Source organism: Doryrhamphus excisus, linkage group LG18 (genome assembly GCF_037039965.1).
Source record: "Doryrhamphus excisus strain RoL-2023G ecotype Guam linkage group LG18, RoL_Dexc_Guam_v1.1, whole genome shotgun sequence".
Taxonomy (NCBI): domain Eukaryota; kingdom Metazoa; phylum Chordata; class Actinopteri; order Syngnathiformes; family Syngnathidae; genus Doryrhamphus; species Doryrhamphus excisus.
Genome location: NC_136374.1, coordinates 2,922,120 through 2,946,252, shown reverse-complemented (window position 1 = coordinate 2,946,252; position 24,133 = coordinate 2,922,120). Strand labels below are relative to the sequence as shown.

The window sequence follows — 24,133 nt, the reverse complement described above, 5'->3', positions numbered from 1 at the left end:
ATAATGGGGATTAACAGTTAATGATTTATTCTCAGCAAGGCAGGCAAGCACAGGAGTCAGCTGCACTAAAGACTGAGATAAAAACATTACAGAAAATACCAAGTGCAAATAAATACACACAATGGTTTTGAACACACATCAAAACATGTACCATGGCAAAAAAAAATAAAACATGTCATGTATGTACATGCCCAAGTCCTTAGATGTGTTACATGTACACACCTGTATTTGATGGTGTGTGTATTTGTGGTGTAAAAGTCCATCAGAGCTGAAGAAGCATCATTTAGAAAGAAAAGATAATTTATTATAGTTTGTAAGACGAGACTGCGACTGGTCACTCAAACAGCAGCTGCCTTCTTGTCCTTATAGGTGGCCATCATCTTCTTGATCTCTGCGATGGCTTTTCCGGGGTTCAGACCCTGGAAGGGGGAAGCGTCATGTTCAAGTCGTCAATTCAAACACAGCCGCCTTGTTCTACACCCGTCAAATAACTTGATTATGCTAGTCAAAGATCTTCTATATGACAAGAGTGCTGTGCTGTTTTTAAGGATCTATTGCAAAAACAGCAATTAGAGATCCTATAAATGACAGGAGGGGCTCGCTATTTCCAGGATCCACTGCAAACACACCCTGGTCAAAGATCCTGTATATAACAACAGGAGGGTTTTGCATTTTTTTTAGGCTCCACTGAAAACATGCTAGTCAAATGTCATCTATATGACAGAATGTTTTACTGTTTTAAAGAATCTACCGCAAAAAAAACCTAGTCAAAGAGCCTCTATATATTGGTCCCCCCTCTGATTTTAAGAATCTACCGCAAAAAAAACTAGTCAAAGAGCCTCTATATATTGGCCCCTCTTCTGTTTTTAAGAATCTACCACAAAAAACCTAGTCAAAGAGCCTCTATATATTGGTCCCCCTTCTGATTTTAAGAATCTACCGCAAAAAAAACTAGTCAAAGAGCCTCTATATATTGGCCCCTCTTCTGTTTTTAAGAATCTACCGCAAAAAAACCTAGTCAAAGAGCCTCTATATATTGGTCCCTCTTCTGTTTTTAAGAATCTACCGCAAAAAAACCTAGTCAAAGAGCCTCTATATATTGGTCCCTCTTCTGTTTTTAAGAATCTACCGCAAAAAAACCTAGTCAAAGAGCCTCTATATATTGGTCCCTCTTCTGTTTTTAAGAATCTACCACAAAAAAACCTAGTCAAAGAGCCTCTATATATTGGTCCCTCTTCTGTTTTTAAGAATCTACCGCAAAAAAACCTAGTCAAAGAGCCTCTATATATTGGTCCCTCTTCTGTTTTTAAGAATCTACCACAAAAAAACCTAGTCAAAGAGCCTCTATATATTGGTCCCTCTTCTGTTTTTAAGAATCTACCGCAAAAAAACCTAGTCAAAGAGCTTCTATATATTTGCCCCTCTTCTGTTTTTAAGAATCTACCACATAGAAACCTAGTCAAAGAGCCTCTATATATTGGTCCCTCTTCTGTTTTTAAGAATCAACCGCAAAAAAACCTAGTCAAAGAACCTCTATATATTGGTCCCTCTTCTGTTTTTAAGAATCTACCGCAAAAAACACTAGTCAAATATCCTCTATATGACAGAAGCACATCTATATTTTTAACAATGCATGGCAAAAACCCTGTCAAAGATCCTCTGTGTCAAGAGTGCCTTCCTGTTTTTAAGAATCTACTGCAAAAACACGAGTCAAAGATGCTCTATATGACAGGGGCACACCTATCTTTCTGTAGCATCCACTGCAAAAACACAAAGATCATCTATATGACATTAGTGCTTTGTTGTTTTCAGGAATCTGCTGTAAAACACTCGTCAAAGATGCTCCAAATGAGAAGAGGGCTCTGCTGTTTTAAAGAACCTACTGCAAAAAATGACAAGAGGGTTCTGTTCTTTTTGAGACCCTATAAAAACAATGCTTGTCAAAGATCCTCTATATGACAGGCGCCCGACTCTAATGTTTAAGGGTCCGCTGCAAAAACAGCCAAAGATCCTCAATATGGCTGAAGCCTGCTGCTGTTTTTGAGGACCTCTTGCTAGAAATGCTTCTCAAAGATCCTCTATCTGACAGGAGCAAACTTTTATGTTTAAGGTTTATGTTAAAAACGACAGTCAAAGATCCTCAATGTGGCAGAAGCGTGCTGCTCTTAGTGAGGACTTGTTGCCTCCCTCCAAAAAAAAAAATGCCAGTCAAAGATCCTCTATTTGAGAGTGGCTCGCTGTTATTTTGGGGCGGCTGGTTTTTACCTTGGGGCAGGTCTTGGTGCAGTTCATGATGGTGTGGCAGCGGTACAGAGAGAAAGGGTCCTGCAGTTTGGACAGACGCTCCTCTGTGAAGTCGTCTCGCGAGTCGATCATCCAGCGGTACGCCTGAAAGGACGACAGGAAGTAGTCACGCCCTTTTCCCGTCTTTCATTTGTTTTCTTCTTCCAGCACGCACCTGCATGAGCACGGCGGGTCCCAGGTATTTGTCTCCGTTCCACCAGTAGCTGGGGCAGCTGGTGCTGCAGCAGGCGCACAGGATGCACTCGTACAGGCCGTCCTGAAGAGGAAGTGAGGACATGCAGACGGTCATGTGACTTGTGAGCGTGGAAAGGCCGTGTGTGTGTGTGTGTGTGTGTGTGTGTGGTGAGAGACGTGCCAGTTTCTGTCTGTCGTCCACAGACTGCAGGTACTGCTCCTTGCCCTCCTGGGACTCGTCCTTCTTCTTCAGGTAGGGCTCGATGGACTTGTACTGGGCGTAGAAGTTGCTCATGTCCTGTGGAGCACAAGCACAACCTTTCTGCTGATTTGCTTCGGGATCTGGGGATTGCTATGATATGCTGTGATGTATTACCGTGTCGGAGAACGGCGTAAAATAAGGACGTCTAACAAAACCTTCATCTTAAGTACACGCATGCATGACATTGACCTCTTTTGTTGTACTGCAAAAAAAGGTCAGTAAGGATAATTCATAATGCCGCCTACAGAGAACATACTAACTCAGGGGTGGGCAAACTATGGCCCGGGGGCCACATCCAGCCCGCCAAGTGTTTGAATACGGCCCGCCCAATCTTTCCAAAGTATTTCCTTTAAACTCAACATACAACCTGGCATCATGGCCTGAGCCAACCTTTTGATGGTTTTATCAATTTCCTTTTTTGACATGGTCTGTTGTTTACAAAGTGCTCCTGAAAAAAGGGACACAAGCACATAATAATAATAATAATAACAATTATTATAAATATTATTATTATTATTATTATTATTATTATTATTATTATTATTATTATATTAATGCTAATCCTTATATTAATTATATATAATATTATTGTTATATTTGCATATTTTACATAATAATAATATAATAATAATTATGTTAATTTTATTGTAATTATTATAATATTTTATTATTTTTAAAATATTTAAATATAAATATAAAATAATAAATAATAATAGCAGATTGCATGACAATTTTACAGATACAATAATACCAGGTGGACTGTTACGTGTAAAATATATAGTCTGCCCCCCCCCCCCGTAAATTTTGTCATATCAATGCGGCCCGCGAGTCAAAAAGTTTGCCCACCCCTGTACTAACTCCTTATTTCTAAAACCGCAAATACTTCAACTTGCTGATATAGTTCATCTTCAAACAGCTAAAATAATGCATAAGGCTAAAAATAACCAATTAGCTAAAAATGTCATCCAATACTTCTCTACAAGAGAGGAGAAATATGATCTCAGGGAAGAAGTACATTTGAAACACTTCTATGCTAGGACTACGTTATGCTAGCCATAGCATTTCAGTATGTGGAATCAAACTATGGAATGGATTGAGTAAGGAAATCAAACAATGCACAACGATGAGCCAATTCAAGAAACAATACAAGCAGTTGATGTTTGCTAAATACAAGGATGAAGAGTCTTGAACCAGTCATGATGTGCTATATATATCACTATATTGACGGTTACTATGGTAACCATTATGTAATTGGATGCTCATATCATCTTGTACTTCGGTACGAGGTACATTATAAAAAAAAACAACAAAAAAAACCTTAAACTGTATTATGGAAAGCAGGAAGTGAACAAATATAACAGTTAGTGATTGTAAAAGTACCAGATGGAGGGGTAGGATTTAATAAGTTTTGCTTCTTCCTACTCCTTTTGGACATGTGGAACTGGGAACTGATTATGGGATGCACTCAATTGTAATCTGATGCATGTTGAAATGAAATCAAACCATTAGCATTGCGTCAACAAGGGCCATCAAAGCGGAACAGGAAGTTGTCACCTGTTGTCAACATTCCCATTGGAGTGGATTATTTTTTACATTTTACGGTGGCTAAAACTTTTTTTTTTACACTTGTATGACAATTAATGTTAAAAATTAGGTATTAAGTTCAGTTTTTTTTTAAATTGGTTTTATAATCAAACTTAAACAGTGGTTGACTTATTTTTACACTTGTATGACAGTAAATAAGGTTAAAAATGAGGTGCGTGTTTTACTTCTGCTTTTTGTTTCCCGGCAGCATCAAGCAGAGCAACCACATACGACTCCCACTAAAGATAATAATAACGTGGAGGTCAGAGGTCACTCACCGGCACGAGGTCTTTGACCACATACATATGCGGGAGGGGGTAAATCTTGGTGGCTTTGCTGGTGTTTGTGTCAATCTTGTTGAGGCAGGCCAACGTGTTCCCACCGTTGATGTTCATCGCGCAGGATCCGCAAATCCCTGCGGTTTGCGGGAGGACGTGAGTCAATGTTGTTTTCTGGCGTCAAACTCGCACTTTCAGTTTACCTTCTCTGCAGGAGCGGCGGAACGTCAGCGTAGGGTCCATCTCGTTTTTGATCTTGATGAGGGCATCCAGGACCATTGGACCACACCTGCAGGAAGGATATGGCAATATATGGGGCTTATTTTACCAGACTGGACTCGGGTATTTATCCTCCGCTGGCAAGACCTCAAGAGGATTTAAGGAGCAGATGATGGATCGGAAAGACACACAGTCGGAGCATCCTGTACTCAAACCACATCAAGGCCGCTCTAAGCCCATTAAAGTGAACATGTGTTTACATAGCAAACTAGATATAAAAGCTATGAGCAGTAAACAAGAAGACACGCCAAGTGTTCACCATAAGACTGTTAATGATTTACCTGCAATATTTTAGCCATAATTTCATGTGCGCCGTGATGGATTCTACCTTAGACTCGTTCATATTTAGAAACAGCTTTCCAAATAGGCAATAATAGAAATACTGCATTGGCCCAAACAAAAAAAGTCTGAAAAAGATTAGTTGTCTTATATTCTGTGTGTAGAGAATTTCTAAATGCAATCTTAAAAATGTTATCCCATACAATACAAAAATACTGTATTGACCTGTATATAAGACGGCATGAAAACGCCTGAAAAGATGAGTCGTCTTACATTCTGTGTTGAGAGATCTATACGCGCCGTTTCATATTTATTAACAATTTTCCCAATAGCAAATAACAGCTACATCCTACCGACCCGAATATAGGACGGATTGAAAAAAATGGATTGTCTTATATTCAGAGTCTACACTTTTAAGCCAGTGTATTTAGAAACTATTTTCCACATAGGATATAATAGAAACACTGCAATGATCCGAATATAAGACGGTATTTTTCACCCTCAGGAAAAAGTCAGAAAAAGACCATCTTATATTCTGGGTTGAGCGATTTATCCATTACAAACAATTTTCCCTATAGAAAATAACAGGTATACAGTATTGACCCGAATGTAAGACAATATTTTCCCCCCTGAAAAGTCTTAAAACATTTGGGTTGTTAAAAATTTGGGGTCTACAGGATTATACATGCAAACCAGAAGGTGGCGCCAAAATTGTTCATATTTAAAAACCATTTTTTCTATAGCAAATAACAGCAACCCCCAGCAAAATATAAGACATTATTTTACCCACAGAAAATAGTCTGAATACAACAAGTTGTCTTATATCTGCTAGAGTTTTATGCAAATCGCACCAACTTCGCTCATAGTATATTGAGAAACAATTTTCACTATGGGATATAACAGAAACAACATAATGACCTGAATAAAAGTCAGTATTGGAAAAAGTCTGAAAAAAGGGTTGTCTTATATTCGGTGTCTGTAAGTTTATGCAAGTGGGGCCAACCTTGTTCATACTGCATTTAGAAACAATATTCCCCACAGTACATAATAGAAACACTGTCTTATAATAGAAAAATATGGGTCGTCTTCTCTTCAGGGTTGTGTTATTAAATTTGAGGCTTTCTGGAGCCCCACAGTATTTAGGCCAGCACTTAATGCCGAGCAGCTGTCACCTACGTGTTTAGGTCGATCTCGAAGGTCTGCATGCGAGGTTTGTCTCCTGGAGTGTCTGGGTCCCATCTGTAGACCTGGAACTTCTTAATCCTGGGCTGTGCTGCTGGAGCGGCTGCTGTCTGCACATAGCGCGCTGCCTGCCATAACATAAAACAGCCAGTCCAATCAACTCACATACGATATAGTGTTCAAATCACGCCTTGTGTATATCACTAAAGCGACTTATAGAACTAAAACAACAACACCATGCTAGTTAGCTGACTGCTAGCCTAACTAGCTGATTACGTAATGGGGGTTCGTGATATAGACGGGACCCTCTGTTGTCAAGCTGAGCTGCACAAACACACCGCAACATGATACGAACATGTTTTAAAACCTGATGATAAATATGATAAATATGATAAATATTCACATACCACCAGGCCGGCTGAGGAGCGCAGCGCCAAAACACCGGAGCGGCTCAAGGACGTCAAGCTAGCAACAGACATGTTGTTGCCGTTCCTCTACTGACCTTCACTTCCGCCCTCTCTGTCCCAGCATCCACCTCGGCTGTGTCGCTACATATAAGAAGCGCTTGTTTTGAGTACCAGTATTGTCCGGATGGCACAAAGTCACTGAATAAAACTAGGGCTGTTGATATAAGTATGTGGTTTGCAATTATGTTATAACGACACTTTGAACGAAAATACTGTTTTATATACACCATAACTTGATTTTTTACATTTATTCTGTTCCTTCTTGAGTAAACCCTTTAACACAAGCGTTCAGAAATCGGATTCCCGGCATTAGGAATCAAGCAAACCCAAGCGTGACTCTGCGGCTGTGCAACTTGACGTCCATAACAGACTGAGCGTGTGGCTCATGTGGAGCCGGTGTAAGGTCACACAGAACACTGCACTCTTTTTGCCGTAAAGCTCCGAAATGGTGTTCTTGACCGTCCCTCTTTGGATCAGATGCCGCGGACCTGACCGATACTGGAAGGTCCAAGAACTCCTCAAGCATGCACGGGTAAGGACCAGGCTATTAACTGGAGCTTGACGACATACTTTCCTGTACTCTGAAATGTCGTGATATTTTGTTGAGGAATGAACAAAGTGGATTTCCAATGACGATATGATTATCATTTTTTTTGACGTGTTTCAGCATTTTAGAGGGAGAAAGAACCGCTGCTACAGTCTGGCTGTGCGGGCGGTGAGGAGGGCTTTCGTCTACGCCACAAAAGGTCGCAAGCTGAAGAAACGCAACATTCGAACGGTGAGATATTATTATTATTATTATTATATCATTATAATAATATTATATTATTATTATACAAGTGCAGAATCTGTATGACCTGGAAAAAACTAGTGATGATTGCACTGCATTTGTGCCCTTTGCCACTACAAAGCATGCAGTTAAATCCCATGTGTCATCTTCTCTATTTCAGTCTCTCCATTTTGGCCTCAAAGTCTTTTCACTAGATTTTTCACTAGTCTCATTTTATTACTCTCAAAATATGGCAACAAAAATATATTCTCACTATATCACAAGCAAGCGCTGGATTCATGGAAGTTGGCCTTCAAACACAACTTCTCTCCTCACAAATGGATAATGTGGAATAACCAATACATTTTTCACAGAAACAAGTCCAGTTCCACAAACAAAGCCTGGAAAGAAACATCATTTTTTCTCTGATTTCTTTGATAGAAATGGAACATCATAAAACTATAACCTGTTTGTTCAAAAACATAATAACGACATGGATCCTGTTGATTATGAACGAGTAATTAAGGGAATCCCAGCCCAGCTTTAGCAACTGTTTAAGTCAGGGGTCTCAAACTCAATTTACTTGGGGGGCCACTGGAGCTCGGGTCTGGGTGAGACTGGGCCACATCAGGTTTTCCCAAAAAAAACCAAAAAAAAACAAACGCATTTATTAAAAACAAAAAAATTAAAAAAAACGTCGCTTTGGTTCCAATTTTCTACAAGAAAAGCTCTGATAAAACATTCCACTGTTCTCAAATATCTTAATTTTTATTTTTCTACACAAAATAAGATGAAAAATAAACAAACAAATCAAGAATAAAGAAAATCAATCAATCAGTAATAAATAAATATAATAATAAAAACTTAAGAAAGCACATATAGTTGGTGGGTAGACAAAGGATTTTTTTCATATTAAAATGAACAAAGCATTATTAGAGCCCTGTAGACATGACAAAACACGACTATAGTCACATTTATACTCTTTTTATTTACAACATATTGCGCAACTGCAGGGTCTTGAGACACATGCTAACTCGCAAACTAGAGAGCTAGCCACCTAAACGGTAGCCTTCAAGTTATTTCCTTTCAACTTAAATAGCCAAAAACGTACCACTTCCACACGGATAGGGAGGATAACTACTAACAGTTATTTAACCTTTAACATGAACATTAATCAAACGTAATAATTTTTTCTGGGTACATGATACCATACAGCATCCATATCAAACTTGCGCGGGCCGCACTAACATTAAACTTTCATATCAAGGCGGGGGCCTCAAACTAGTGTCCTGCGGGCCACAGTTGGCCCATGGGCCGCGTGTTTGAGACCCCTGGTTTAGCTAGAGGTTGCCCTCCTACGGCTCTTGTATTTTGGAGGAACTCCTTCCCAAACATCCACTTTGAAAGGATACGGAATGAACACAATCAGTTTTTTATTCCAAACAAAGTGAAAGAACTTCACATTAAAACAATCCACAATTTTTACCCTTGCAACTCACGTCTAGCCAAATTCATGGAGGGGGTCTCGTCACAATGCTCATTATGCAAATTAGAAGAGGAATCAATAAGGCACTTATTCTACGAATGTCCCATTTCTTTAACATTTTGGACCAAATTTTCTATTTTAACCATCGTAACCTTCCAACCTTTGTAAGGATCTGCAGAATGCTGTGAAATGTCTTTGTTCATTAGGAAAATTCCATATTCACAAATCCAGAGTCATGTTATGCAAGCCAAATATTCACCGGTTTTCTTCGGAACTGAAAATATTATATGAAGCTGATATTCAAAAACAGGAAAGCACTGAAAAGCTTTCATACACTGGAGAACGTTCTAAAAACAATTCATACGAAGAACAAGCTCAAGTGACATGTTTTCTATTTTTATTTTGTTGTTCTTATTTTCAAGCAGTATCCCTCGCACATTCCTTTACAGTAAAGTCTCGTTATATCGATATTGTCGGGAGTCGGAAAAAATATCAATATAACCGGACTGTCGATATATCCGATCCTGCGCCGAACTGCATTAAAAGTGGGCAATAATGCACTCGACATTGTTCTATTGTATAGAACAGGGGTGGGTAAACTACGGCCCGGGGGCCACGAGGGCCCGCCAAGTGTTTGAATACGGCCCGCCCCAATCTTTCCAAAGTATTTCATTTAAACTCAACATACAACCTGGCATCATGGCCTGAGCCAACCTTTTGATGGTTTTATCAATTTTGTTTTTTGACATGGTCTGTTGTTTACAAAGTGCTCCTGAAAAAAGGGACACAAGCACATAATAATAATAATAATAATTATTATTATTATTAGATTATTATTATAATTATTAGAACTATTATGATTATTATAATTATATTAATGCTAATTATTATATTAATTATATGTAATATTATTGTTATATTTGCATATTTTACATAATAATAATATAATAATTATTATTTTAATTTCATTGTAATTATTATAATATTTTATTATTTTTAAAATATTTAAATATAAATATAAAATAATAAATAATAATAGCAGATTGCATGACAATTTTACAGATACAATAATACCAGGTGGACTGTTACGTGTAAAATATATAGTCTGCCCCCCCACCGTAAATTTTGTCATATCAATGCGGCCCGCGAGTCAAAAAGTTTGCCCACCCCTGGTCTAGAACAATGTCGAGCAGCTTAAATCAATCTTTGCTTAAGGATTTCAATACCAAAAAAGAACACGGCCAACGGCTGCTTCCAGTCAAATTTATTTTTCACACTTCCACCACCAGAGTGCAGCACACACACCGATTCCCGTACTTCCTGGTTCACAGGTCATGCTCAACCCGCCCCACATAGCTGGCCAAACACATGCCTGCAACAGAAGAACCAACTGCGTTTGTGGTTTCTCTCGTGTGTATAGAATCTATACACACAAATTATCATAATAACCGGGTATCGTACTAACGGAACTAATTATATCATAAAAGACTAGAAATTTGCCGGGAAATGAAAATAGTATCGTAATAAGCAGTACTTCGATATAACCGATATCGATATAACGAGACTTTACTGTATATATATTGTCACTATACGCTAATCTCTCTTCATACATCAAAATATTCTCTGGAAGACTGGTTGTGTATGAAGTGTGTGAACAAGCAGAGTTACACAAACTGTCCCATTTGTATTGTAACTGTATTGCAAGGGTAAAACATTGATTGGTCTCATATCACATACATTCCAGCTTTGGATCACACGTATAGCTGCAGCATCCCGAGAGCACGGCATGAAGTATCCTGCGCTCATGAGCAACCTAACAAAGGTTAGTCCATTCCACATTGTGCTGTCGTTTCCCTCTTAAATTGCATTTTTATTATTAGATTATGCGCTAATGGTTACGTCTGTCATTTCATTTCAACCAACAGAGCAGCGTGCAGCTCAATCGAAAGGTTATCAGCGACCTGGCCATCACAGAACCTCGCTCGTTCCTCTCCCTCGCTAAGCTGGCCAGGGCCCGGCAGCAAGAAGGCTTCTGCACGGCGTTGGGTGACGGCAAAGAACCTCCTGGTGTCTTCTCGCGTGTGGTTGTGCAGCAGTAGTGGCTGAGATGGTGGAAATGTTCATTAAATACAGTGGACACATACATATTTTTTTTTTTTAAACCATTTTGTCATGTGATTTGTGACTTAGAAATGAAAATATGACTTGGCAGGGCGGATTTTCTTCACTCTTCTGACCCTTTTTGATTGTGACCTTACAAATGTGTCAGAAACTCTACTGCTGCCATTTAAATTGATCATTTATCATGTTTTCTGATATGCAGTAAATGGTCATATCTCCCACATCCTTGTAAATATTTATTTCTTATTGTGTGCTTATCCTCTAAATGTTTACGCAATTAAACATTTTGATACACATTACATGCATAAGTATCTGAGTGTTGTTTTCTATTATCACAGACAAACTGATCTAAGGTTGTTTCCATGTGTGCATCTGTCTACACTTTTATACTGTATTAAATACATAATTAGTCATGTGCTGCATCAGTTACTATTTATGTACTTGTAGTTAGCATGTCAATATGTTCTACATCTCAAAAACATGCATTTTCGGTTAATTAGAGACTTAAATTGTCTACATGTGTTAATACTTGTTTGTCTAATGTGCCTCCTGTGAGTGACAGGTGACCAGACCAGGATGTACTCTGCTTCTCATTCAAAAGTCAGCTGGATGATTTGTGATTCATTTTTATAAACGAGATACATAAACTATGTTTTTTCCCAGTTCAGAGTTAACTAATGACATCCAGTAATGGTTTCGGTGTTTGACTTTGAGAACAAGACAGCCTGACGCAATAAACCGACATGTCCTTTAAAAAGAATAGTACAAGTTTTGTCCCTTCACGGCTACCGTATCCTGTCTGGGCGGTGTTCTTATAATGACCTCTGCAGTCACATTAGCCAATGAAATAGAAGAATACTCACTCAGAGCCAATCATCGTTGCTGTCCCTCAAGTATACCGGTCCTTTGTGCTGCACATGCGCAGAGCTCTGTGGAGTGGCACGCGCGTGCAGGAAGTGCAGTGACAACTCCTCGGCAGCCTCCTCCATCTGCTCCACCTCCTCCACAACTGCCTAAATTACAATCTTTTTAGTGCCGAAAATGTCGTGGCTCTTCGGCCTGAACAAGGGACAACCGGAGCCTCCTCCTGGCTTACCGGTTCCGCCGCCGCCTCCGCCGCCTGCCGGAGGGTCCAGTGGCAGTGGCGATAAACCCAAGGACAAATGGAGCAACTTCGACCCCACCGGGCTGGAGAGGGCTGCTCAGGCGGCCAAAGAGCTCGACAAGTCCAGTAAGTGTTCAGACAGAGAAAAGGGTGGTGAATGTATGCGCTTTTATTAGAACGACGAGGCGATAACACACAACCACCTTTTTGTATCATATTTTCATAACTACCCCAATGGAAACCTACTAGTTCTCCCACAAATGTGCATTATTATTCCATGCTAACTGCTACTAGCAAGTCATTTCACTATGCTCGTTCAAATTGACAGGCAGGGTTAAAGGGCATCCCTTCAAAATAAAGGTCACTGCTGCTGTTAAGCATTAACACAGGGGTCTCAAACTCAATTTACCTGGGGGCCACTGGAGCTAGGGTCTGGGTGAGACTGGGCCGCATCAATTTTTACAAAAAAAAAACAACGCATTTATTAAAAACAGAAAAATGAATAAACTTTGCTTTGGTTCCGATTTTCTACAAGAAAAGCTCCGATAAAACATTCCACTGTTCTCAAATATCTTACTTTTTATTTTTCTACACAAAATAAGATGAAAAATAAATAAACAAATCAAGAATAAACAAAATCAATCAATCAGTAATAAATAAATAAATATAATAATAATAATAAAACGGCAAATAATAAAAACCACATATAGTTGGTGGGTAGACAAATGATTTTTTTCAGATTAAAATGAACAAAGCATTATTAGAGCCCTGTAGACATGACAAAACACGACTATAGTCACATTTATACTCTTTTTATTTACAACATATTGCGCAACTGCAGAGTCTTGAGACACATGCTAACTCGCAAACTAGAGAGCTAGCGACCTAAACGGTAGCCTTCAAGTTATTTCCTTTAAACTTAAATAGCCAAAAACTTACCACTTCCACACGGATAGGGAGGATAACTATTAACAGTTATTTAACCTTTAACATGAACATGAATCAAACGTAATATTTTTTCCTGGGTACATGATACCATACAGCATCCATATCAAACTAGCACGGACCGCACTAACATTAAACTTTCATATGAAGGCGGGGGCCTCAAACTAGTGTCCTGCGGGCCACGTGTTTGAGACCCCTGCATTAACATGTTACATGTTGCAGTTGCTAAGCTAGGCTGTATTTCAGTATGACGCTGATGTCCGTTTCTGCCGCATCCATGCAGGACATGCCAAAGAAGCTCTGGACTTGGCTCGCATGCAGGAGCAAACCACCCAGATGGAGCATCAGAGCAAAATGAAGGTATGCTAAAATGAATGGTTTGAAGTGTAGTGGTCCACTTCAATAAATTAGAATATCACACCAAAAGTTGTTATATGTAAAGAGTTCTTTCAAAGTAAGGGTGTGTTCACGGGTATTTTTTTGTCCGCTTAAAACGGGCACCTGTTTGGAAAATATCAGCATAAATGTGAGAGTTACTTTACATGTAATCTATCAGCGCCTAAGCCCACACAGGAAGAAATTTGAAATAAATATTTTCTGCCACGACAGGAGTACGAAGCAGCGGTGGAGCAGCTGAAAGGCGACCAGATCCGAGTGCAGGCAGAAGAGAGGAGGAAAACTCTGAACGAGGAGACCAAACAGCATCAAGCTGTAACATTTTTGTTTAGTTATTGCCACATTTGTTCAAGACTTTTATTGTGAAATAATGCCTATACTTCCTGTGTCGCTAGAGAGCTCAGTACCAGGACAAGCTAGCCAGGCAGCGCTATGAGGACCAACTGAGACAACAGGTGAGTCCGTATCGTATTTGGCGTTAAAGCAACAACATCCTTGCAGTCTTTCCCACAGGACTGCGATCTATCTGTGGCAAGTGGTGGTTATGTTAATGTGTTTCTTCCCTCAGCAAATGCTGAACGAGGACAACCTTCGCAAGCAGGAAGAGTCCGTCCAGAAACAGGAAGCCATGAGAAAAGGTACGAGCGTCATTGATGATAGGCGTGGCTTTTGAAGGCTGACCGCACGTTTTCCTCGCACGGCAGCCACCATCGAGCACGAGATGGAGCTGAGGCACAAGAACGAGATGCTGCGTATCGAGGCGGAGTCCAAGGCGCGAGCTCGCGTGGAGAGAGAGAACGCCGACATCATACGCGAGCAAATCCGCCTGAAGGCAGCGGAGCACCGGCAGACGGTCTTGGAGTCCATCAAGTAAGACTGGCGGTTTAGACTGTGGGGGTTTTCAACCAAATCCAGCACCTAAATGTCATCAGACCACCAGTCTACTCTGGTTAAATAGAGGATCTTTGGCAGGTGTTTTTGCAGTAGGTCCCTAAAAACAGCAGAGCACTCCCATTGTGTAGAGGCGCTTTTGACCTTGCAGAAGATCTTATAGAAGATCTTTGACTGGCTTGTGTTTTTACAGCAGGTCCTCAAAAGCAAGCAGAACACTTCTGTCAAATAGAGGATCTTTGTTCAGCATTAGCTGTAGGTCCCTACACAGCAGTTTGCTCCTGTCATAGAAGATCTTTGACTGTCTGGTGTTTCTGCAGTAGGCCCTCAAAGTCAGCAGAGCACCACTGTCGTATAGAGGATCTTTGGTTAGTGTTGTTGCATTGGATCCTTAAAAACAGCGGTGCTCTTCTGTAAATAGAAGATCTACTGCGCTCCTGATATATAGAGGATCTTTGACAAGCGTTTTTGCAGGAGGTCCCCAATAACAGCAGAGCGCTTTTGTCACACTTAGGAGCTTTGATTAGCGTTGTTTGCCAAGCAAAACAGAAGCACACTCCTGGCATATAGAGGATCTTTGACAAGCATTTGGCATTAGGTCCTGAAAGGCAGCAGAGCACTTGTTCACTTTTTTTTATAGAGGATCTTTGATTAGGGTTGTTGTAGGTTTGCAAACAGCAGATCGCCGCTGTCCTAAAGAGGACTAGTGCTTTTGCAGTAAAGAGAAGTGCTCGTCTGTAATATAGAGGATCTCTGACTGACTAGCTTTTTCTGCAGTACGAGCCGCTTCTGGTATATAGAGGATCTTTGATTAGCGAAGACCCTTCATTTTGCACAGTGCGTCCTAAACGCAGCATGGTGCTCCTGTCATGTAAGGGATCTTTGACTAGTGTTTTTGCAGGAGGTCCCTACAAACTGTAACGAGGGCTCGTCTGTTATAGAGGATCTTTGACAAGCGTTTTTGCAGGAGGTCCCCAATACCAGCAGAGCGCTTTTGTCACACTTTGATTAGCTTTGTTTGCCAAGGAAAACAGAAGCACACAGAGGATCATATAGAGGATCTTTGACAAGCATTTGGCATTAGGTCCTGAAAGGCAGCAGAGCACTTCTGTTTTATAGAGGATCTTTGATTAGGGTTGTTGGAGGAGCGCTGCTGTCGTAAAGAGGACTAGTGCTTTTGCAGTAAAAAGAGCAGTGCTCTTCTGTCATATAGAGGATCTCTGACTGACTAGCTTTTTTTGCAGTACGAGCCGCTTCTGTTATATAGAGGATCTTTGATTAGCGAAGACCCTTCATTTAATTTTTTTTGCACAGTGCGTCCTAAACGCAGCATGGTGCTCCTTTCATGTAAAGGATCTTTGACTAGTGTTGTAGGTTTGCAGTGCTTTTGCAGTAAAAAGAGCAGTGCTCTTCTGTAATATAGAGGATCTCTGACTGACTAGCTTTTTTTTTGCAGTACGAGCCGCTTCTGTTATATAGAGGATCTTTGATTAGGGTTGTTGTAGGAGCGCTGCTGTCCTAAAGAGGGAGCAGTGCTCTTCAGTAATATAGAGGATCTTTGACTGACTAGCTTTTTTTGCAGTACGAGCTGCTTCTGTCATATAGAGGATCTTTGATTAGCGAAGACCCTTCATTGAAATTTTTTTTGCACAGTGCGTCCTAAAAGCAGCATGGTGCTCCTGTCATGTAAAGGATCTTTGAGTAGTGTTTTTGCAGGAGGTCCCTAAAAACTCTATAACGAGGGCTCCTCTGTTATAGAGGATCTTTGACAAGCGTTTGGCATTAGGTCCTGAAAGGCAGCAGAGCTGTTTTTTTCATAGAGGATCTTTGATTAAGGTTGTTGTAGGGGTGCTGCTGTCCTAAAGAGGACTAGTGCTTTTGCAGTAAAAAGAGCAGTGCTCTTCTGTAATATAGAGGATCTCTGACTGACTAGCTTTTTTTTGCAGTACGAGCCGCTTCTGTTATATAGAGGATCTTTGATTAGCGAAGACCCTTCATTTAATTTTTTTTGCACAGTGCGTCCTAAACGCAGCATGGTGCTCCTTTCATGTAAAGGATCTTTGACTAGTGTTGTAGGTTTGCAGTGCTTTTGCAGTAAAAAGAGCAGTGCTCTTCTGTAATATAGAGGATCTCTGACTGACTAGCTTTTTTTTTGCAGTACGAGCCGCTTCTGTTATATAGAGGATCTTTGATTAGGGTTGTTGTAGGAGCGCTGCTGTCCTAAAGAGGGAGCAGTGCTCTTCAGTAATATAGAGGATCTCTGACTGACTAGCTTTTTTTGCAGTACGAGCTGCTTCTGTCATATAGAGGATCTTTGATTAGCGAAGACCCTTCATTGAAATTTTTTTTGCACAGTGCGTCCTAAAAGCAGCATGGTGCTCCTGTCATGTAAAGGATCTTTGAGTAGTGTTTTTGCAGGAGGTCCCTAAAAACTCTATAACGAGGGCTCCTCTGTTATAGAGGATCTTTGACAAGCGTTTGGCATTAGGTACTGAAAGGCAGCAGAGCTGTTTTTTTCATAGAGGATCTTTGATTAAGATTGTTGTAGGTGCGCTGCTGTCCTAAAGAGGACTAGTGCTTTTGCAGTAAAAAGAGCAGTGCTCTTCAGTAATATAGAGGATCTCTGACTGACTAGCTTTTTTTTGCAGTACGAGCCGCTTCTGTTATATAGAGGATCTTTGATTAGGCTTGTTGTAGGAGCGCTGCTGTCCTAAAGAGGGAGCAGTGCTCTTCAGTAATATAGAGGATCTCTGACTGACTAGCTTTTTTTGCAGTACGAGCTGCTTCTGTCATATAGAGGATCTTTGATTAGCGAAGACCCTTCATTGAAATTTTTTTTGCACAGTGCGTCCTAAAAGCAGCATGGTGCTCCTGTCATGTAAAGGATCTTTGAGTAGTGTTTTTGCAGGAGGTCCCTAAAAACTCTATAACAAGGGCTCCTCTGTTATAGAGGATCTTTGACAAGCGTTTGGCATGAGGTCCTGAAAGGCAGCAGAGCTGTTTTTTTCATAGAGGATCTTTGATTAAGGTTGTTGTAGGGGCGCTGCTGTCCTAAAGAGGACTAGTGCTTTTGCAGTAAAAAGAGCAGTGCTCTTCTGTAATATAGAGGATCTCTGACTGACTAGCTTTTTTTTGCAGTACGAGCCGCTTCTGTTATATAGAGGATCTTTGATTAGCGAAGACCATTTAATTTAATAACGCAGCATGGTGCTCCTGTCATGTAAAGGATCTTTGCAGTAGGTCCCTAAAAACTCTATAACGAGGGCTCCTCTGTTTATAGAGGATCTTTGGGTAGCGTAATGATGATCATATTGGTCATTTGGTGATGACTGATGCTTTTTACGTCACAAGAATAAAAATGATGGGAGAAGTCTGCCCCCCCCCCCTCGCAAATTGATGCCTGGTGTTATCATGCGGACGTTAACGTGCATGCCTCCCGCTTGTAGGACGGCAGGCGCCGTGTTTGGAGAAGGATTCCGAGCCTTCGTGTCCGACTGGGATAAAGTCACCGCCACCGTAAGTCATCTGCTTCTTTCCGCCTCGCGGACTCGTTGACCCGTGACATGGAAATACGGGAGACGACGCCTGACAAGGGATCACGTGTCCTTGACCCAGGTAGCTGGACTGACACTTTTAGCGGTGGGCGTGTATTCGGCCCGCAACGCCACGGGAGTGGCGGGTCGCTACATCGAGGCCAGGCTGGGGAAGCCGTCTTTGGTGCGAGAGACGTCCAGATTCACCGTGGGGGAGGCCATAAAACACCCGCTCAAGGTAGTATTTTTGTTCCCAAAGACGTGTTTTTGTTGTATTCAAAGATCTTCGTTTTAGACGGCCAAGCGGCTGAAGAGCAAACCTCAAGACGCCCTCGAAGGAGTCGTTCTCAACGTAAGCACGCCAACACAGCAAGCACACGATCAACGTTGCATCACGGTTTTATTTATTATCGATTTTATAAACCCTCCAGCCTACCCTGGAGGAGCGTGTACGTGACGTTGCCATAGCAACCAGAAACACCAGACAGAACAACGGCTTGTACAGGAACATCCTGATGTACGGCCCCCCTGGCACCGGCAAGACCCTGTTTGCTAAGGTACCCGCTCTCTCGGCTAGCAAGACGCCGCCAAGACCCTCAGCTAAGACCGCCAAACGCTTGTCTGTTTGGAGCAGAAGCTGGCGATGCATTCTGGGATGGACTACGCCATCATGACGGGCGGCGATGTTGCTCCCATGGGCCGCGACGGCGTGACCGCCATGCACAAAGTCTTCGACTGGGCCAACACCAGCCGACGCGGGTATTTCATTTCATTCAAAATACATAAATGTAATGCAAAAGAAAATGGAATACTGAATAACTATATAATTAATTCATGTCAAATAATTCATTTTAATTTGACAAATTATAGAAAATAAATTAGACTTAACCTTTTAAATTAAAAAAGAAAATAATTCAAATTATATAAATTGTCATTTCTAATTTTTTTAAAATAAACTACATGTATTACATATGTATTTTAAATCACATACATTTATTTTTAAAATTAATAAGGTTAAGTGGCCTTTATAAATGGCTTTGAATAAAAAAAAAGTAAAGTATTTTTATTATTTATATCATGGATTAATTTTAATGTTTTCATTTTTAATAAAAAACAATTGGTATAATATATAAATTACATAATATATAATTATACAATATGTAGCAATTATACATTTATTATGTATAAAAAATCAAAATGTAACAATTTTGTTTACGTAAAGATGTTTATATATATATATTTATTATAATTTATAATTATTAATAATAAAGATGCTCATATATATGAATGTATATATGTATATATATGAACATCTTTATTATTATAATCTTTATTATAATTTAGAATTATTAATAAAGATGTTCATATATATGTCTGTGTGTATATATATATATGAACATCTTTATTATTATTATTATCTTTATTATAATTTAGAATTATATACAATTATTAATAATAAAGATGCTCATATATATATATGTATATATATGAACATCTTTATTATTATTATAATCTTTATTATAATTTAGAATTATTAATAAAGATGTTCATATATATGTCTGTGTGTATATATATATATGAACATCTTTATTATTATTATAATCTTTATTATAATTTATATATATATATATAATTATTAATAATAAAGATGCTCATATATATGTATATATATGAACATATTTATTATTATAATCGTTATTATAATTTAGAATTATTAATAAAGATGTTCATATATGTCTGTGTATATATATATATGAACATCTTTATTATTATAATCTTTATTATAATTTATAATTATTAATAATAAAGATGTTCATGTATGTATGTATATGTGTGTATGTATATATGCGTGTATATATGTATATAGGTATATGTATTATATATCATATATATTTGTATATCTTTATTAATAATTATATATATAATATATAATGAAATAATTAATAATTATTACTTAGCTTTTAAAAAAATAAATCAAGTATTTTATTATGAATTCTGTATTTTTTTTCTTTTTAAATACAATATTAATTTTAAATATTTAATATAAATACTTTATGTAATAATAAAAAAATAATAAATTGTATTGGAAAAATAGCCAAAAATAATAATGTGTTTGTGAGACACTCCAAAGCTGCACAAATGTGTCAAACAAAGTTCCATGGAGTGAAATACTTGTTCCAATACTTTTCCTTAGCAGGAATTACTACAGTAGTAATGTATTCATGTGTGTACTGCGTTCCAGGCTGCTGCTGTTTGTAGATGAAGCTGATGCATTCCTTCGCAAGAGATCCACTGTGAGTTGTCATCCTTTAAGTTACGTTATGCACGCCCCCAACTGGCCCCCCACCTGGCACGCTGTAACCCGGAGTCCTTTATGGGTGCTGTTTGCAGGAGAAGATCAGCGAAGATCTCCGAGCCACTTTGAACGCCTTCTTGTATCGTACCGGAGAACAGAGCAACAGGTGACCTTCTCTTCTACCTTCCACCTTCTACCTTCTACTCTCCATCACATCTCTATTCATTACTTGGTTGCTCCTTGAAGGTTCATGCTGGTGTTGGCCAGCAACCAACCCGAGCAGTTTGACTGGGCCATCAACGACCGCATCGATGAAATAGTCAACTTTGCTCTGCCAGGGCTGGAGGAAAGAGAGAGGCTGGTGCGCTTGTACTTTGACAGATATGTGCTGGAGCCCGCCACCGGAGGGAGACAGTGAGTACAAACTCTCATTTGAAAAGGAACGACTGCGGCCATTTTCCAAACCGTTAAACCTCAAAATGTGTTGTCTTGTCGCAGGAGGATGAAGCTAGCACAGTTCGATTACGGTAAAAAGTGCTCCGAGATAGCCAAGCGGGCGGAAGGCATGTCCGGCAGAGAGATCTCCAAATTGGGGGTGGCCTGGCAGGTACAGTATGTCCTTCAAAGATGGCACCGTGCTTATTTAGTTTTCACTTGTGGTACAGAAAAATGAAAGGACGCAAGTTTTGTTTTTATTAGGTAGTCTAAGACATTTTGTACTTTTAGAAAACATTTTCTCACTGTAATTAAATTAATTTTTCACAGTGAAAAATGTAATAAAATAATTTACCAGTCAGGTTTTTCAATTGAATAATTTAAAATTATATGAGAAAAATTTAATAAAATAATTTACCAGTTAGGTTTTTCAATTGAATAATTTAAAATTATATATGTGAAAAATGTAATAAAATAATTTACCAGTCAGGTTTTTCAATTGAATAATTTAAAATTATATGAGAAAAATTTAATAAAATCATTTACCAGTTAGGTTTTTCAATTGAATAATTTAAAATTATATATGTGAGACATTTAATAATTTACCAGGTTTTTCAATTGAATAATTTGAATATATGTGAAAAATTTTATAAAATAATTTACCAGTCATGTTTTTCAATTGAATAATTTAAAATTATATATGTGAAAAAATTAATAATTTACCAGTCAGTTTTTTCAATTGAATAATTTAAAATTATATATGTGAAAAATTTAATAATTTACCAGGTTTTTCAAATGAATAACTTAAAATTATATATTTGAAAAATTTTATAATTTACTAGTCAGTTTTTTCAATTGAATAATTTAAAATTATATATGTGAAAAATTTAATGAAATAATTTACCAGTCAGGTTTTTCAATTGAACAATTTAAAATTATATATGTGAAAATTTTTATACAATAATTTACCAGTCAGGTTTTTCAATTGAATAATTTCAAATTATACATGTGAAAAATTTAATAATTTACCAGGTTTTTCAATTGAATAATTTAAAATTATATATGTGAAAAATTTAATAATTTACCAGTCAGTTTTTTCAATTGAATAATTTAAAATTTATGTGATTTATGTGAAAATTTAATAAAATAATTTACTAGTCAGGTTTTTCAATTGAATAATTTTAAATTATATATGTGAAAAATGTAAAAATAATTTACTAGTCATGTTTTTCAATTTAATAATTTTAAATTATATATGTGAAAAATTTTATAAAATAATTTAAGTCCGGTTTTTCAATTGAATAATTCAAAATTATATATGTGAAAAAATTAATAAAATAATTTACGTCAGGTTTTTCAATTGAATAATTTAAAATTATATATGTGAAAAATTTTATAATTTACCAGTCAGTTTTTTCAATTGAATAATTTAAAATTATATATGTGAAAATTTAATAACATAATTTACCAGTCAGTTTTTCAATTGAATAATTTAAAATTATATATGTAAAAATTTAATAACATAATTTACCAGTCAGTTTTTCAATTGAATAATTTAAAATTATATATGTAAAAATTTAATAACATAATTTACCAGTCAGTTTTTCAATTGAATAATTTAAAATTATATATGTGATTTATGTGAAAATTTAATAAAATAATTTACTAGTCAGGTTTTTCAATTGAATAATTTAAAATTATATATGTGAAAAATGTAAAAATAATTTACTAGTCATGTTTTTCAATTTAATAATTTTAAATTATATATGTGAAAAATTTTATAAAATAATTTAAGTCAGGTTTTTCAATTGAATAATTCAAAATTATATATGTGAAAAAATTAATAAAATAATTTACGTCAGGTTTTTCAATTGAATAATTTAAAATTATATATGTGAAAAATTTTATAATTTACCAGTCAGTTTTTTCAATTGAATAATTTAAAATTATATATGTGAAAATTTAATAACATAATTTACCAGTCAGTTTTTCAATTGAATAATTTAAAATTATATATGTAAAAATTTAATAACATAATTTACCAGTCAGTTTTTCAATTGAATAATTTAAAATTATATATTTGATTTATGTGAAAGTTTAATTAAATAATTTACTAGTCAGGTTTTTCAATTGAATAATTTTAAATTATATATGTGAAAAATGTAAAAATAATTTACTAGTCATGTTTTTCAATTTAATAATTTTAAATTATATATGTGAAAAATTTTATAAAATAATTTAAGTCAGGTTTTTCAATTGAATAATTCAAAATTATATATGTGAAAAAATTAATAAAATAATTTACGTCAGATTTTTCAATTGAATAATTTAAAATTATATATGTGAAAACTCAGTTTTTTCAATTGAATAATTTAAAATTATATATGTGAAAAATTTAATAAAATTTACTAGTCAGGTTTTTCAATTGAATAATTTCAAATGATATATGTATACAAAGAATTACTATAAATCACACAATAAAAAATTAAGTTAATTTAATATAAGATAATATAGTAGTTTCTATGAATTCATTTTATAAGCAAGCCATTTGTGATTTTAATGACAATTACATTTTTTTAAATTATTCCTTAATATCCAAACTTTTTTCTCCTAATATTTTTCTTCTGTGGCACTAATTCTTTGCAATGATTTGATGAACGGTAAGTCTTGGTACTGACAAACCATGCTGTGTTCAGGGCACTTGGGAAATTAGCAATATCCAGTTGAAAGTAAACAAAAAAAACCAAACCCCGTCTGATGACCTCCCCGACGTGTCATCACAGGCAGCGGCTTATTCCTCCGAGGACGGCGTTCTGACGGAAGCCATGATCGATGCCCGCGTGGACGACGCCGTGAAGCAGCACCAGCAGAAGATGGACTGGCTGCGTGCCGAAGAGGAGGCTCAGACCAAGACCCTCACGCCCCCGCCAGCGGGGGGCGCCGTCGGCGGTAAAATGGGATTTAATCTGCCACTCGGCGGGACGCCTCAGGCCCGGGATCTGATCACGCCGTTCCTCCAAGGTCAAAGTCTACCCGACCAGAGGACAGCACAGCCTCAAAGCTCTTCCCCGGTCACAACTGGTTTAGACCAGCCTGGTCCTGGCAGTGAAGGCCTCATGGACACAGAAGACAAGACCGGCTCTCCTCCAAAAGATGGAACTCCAGTTTGAGTCTTAGATGAAAGATGTGAATGAAGAATCTTGAATGTGTCGTAGACATGTTGGGTCTCTCTTGACTGGCTAATTAATTTGTGTTGTGGGAGGAGTCTAACCTGCCTGTCTGTAACCTCATTAAAAAATATGCACAATGGAGAGAAGAATGATTAAACTCACCTTTTTTATAAGCAC

General features: G+C 37.6%; 3 protein-coding genes across 3 annotated transcripts; 2 read left to right on the top strand and 1 right to left on the bottom strand.

Moving 5' to 3' along the window:
• Window positions 1-4: 4 nt before the first annotated feature.
• Window positions 5-6,900, bottom strand: sdhb (succinate dehydrogenase complex, subunit B, iron sulfur (Ip)). The gene is made up of 8 exons (XM_058054649.2): window positions 6,750-6,900; window positions 6,337-6,470; window positions 4,806-4,891; window positions 4,603-4,739; window positions 2,660-2,776; window positions 2,459-2,560; window positions 2,266-2,388; window positions 5-419 (listed from the first exon to the last, which is right to left on the bottom strand). Exons 1-8 carry the CDS (start codon window positions 6,819-6,821, stop codon window positions 339-341), a joined length of 852 nt encoding a protein of 283 aa, XP_057910632.2. The 5' UTR covers window positions 6,822-6,900; the 3' UTR covers window positions 5-338.
• A 242-nt stretch (window positions 6,901-7,142) lies between these two features.
• mrpl20 (mitochondrial ribosomal protein L20) lies at window positions 7,143-11,496 on the top strand. Its single transcript, XM_058054653.2, has 4 exons — window positions 7,143-7,341; window positions 7,477-7,587; window positions 10,809-10,886; window positions 10,990-11,496. Exons 1-4 carry the CDS (start codon window positions 7,255-7,257, stop codon window positions 11,161-11,163), a joined length of 450 nt encoding a protein of 149 aa, XP_057910636.2. The 5' UTR covers window positions 7,143-7,254; the 3' UTR covers window positions 11,164-11,496.
• A 605-nt stretch (window positions 11,497-12,101) lies between these two features.
• On the top strand, window positions 12,102-24,132 carry atad3 (ATPase family AAA domain containing 3). Its single transcript, XM_058054892.2, has 16 exons — window positions 12,102-12,416; window positions 13,519-13,595; window positions 13,845-13,946; window positions 14,027-14,086; window positions 14,200-14,269; window positions 14,336-14,501; window positions 17,969-18,038; window positions 18,138-18,293; window positions 18,351-18,407; window positions 18,487-18,612; window positions 18,690-18,814; window positions 20,298-20,349; window positions 20,447-20,517; window positions 20,598-20,765; window positions 20,850-20,958; window positions 23,570-24,132. Exons 1-16 carry the CDS (start codon window positions 12,227-12,229, stop codon window positions 23,954-23,956), a joined length of 1,986 nt encoding a protein of 661 aa, XP_057910875.2. The 5' UTR covers window positions 12,102-12,226; the 3' UTR covers window positions 23,957-24,132.
• The last annotated feature ends 1 nt before the right edge of the window (window position 24,133 follows it).

Bases quoted from the DNA above. Each gene is read 5' to 3' on its own strand.
- mrpl20 (XM_058054653.2), top strand. From the start codon at position 7,255: ATGGTGTTCTTGACCGTCCCTCTTTGGATCAGATGCCGCGGACCTGAC. The intron at 7,342-7,476 runs GTAAGGACCAGG...GACGTGTTTCAG, and splicing joins AACTCCTCAAGCATGCACGG to CATTTTAGAGGGAGAAAGAA. The intron at 7,588-10,808 runs GTGAGATATTAT...CATACATTCCAG, and splicing joins AGAAACGCAACATTCGAACG to CTTTGGATCACACGTATAGC.
- sdhb (XM_058054649.2), bottom strand. From the start codon at position 6,821: ATGTCTGTTGCTAGCTTGACGTCCTTGAGCCGCTCCGGTGTTTTGGCG. The intron at 4,740-4,805 runs GTAAACTGAAAG...CGCAAACCGCAG, and splicing joins CCGCCGCTCCTGCAGAGAAG to GGATTTGCGGATCCTGCGCG. The intron at 2,389-2,458 runs GTGCGTGCTGGA...TCGTCCTTTCAG, and splicing joins GACCCGCCGTGCTCATGCAG to GCGTACCGCTGGATGATCGA.
- atad3 (XM_058054892.2), top strand. From the start codon at position 12,227: ATGTCGTGGCTCTTCGGCCTGAACAAGGGACAACCGGAGCCTCCTCCT. The intron at 18,613-18,689 runs GTACCCGCTCTC...TGTTTGGAGCAG, and splicing joins GCAAGACCCTGTTTGCTAAG to AAGCTGGCGATGCATTCTGG. The intron at 20,518-20,597 runs GTGACCTTCTCT...TGCTCCTTGAAG, and splicing joins ACCGGAGAACAGAGCAACAG to GTTCATGCTGGTGTTGGCCA.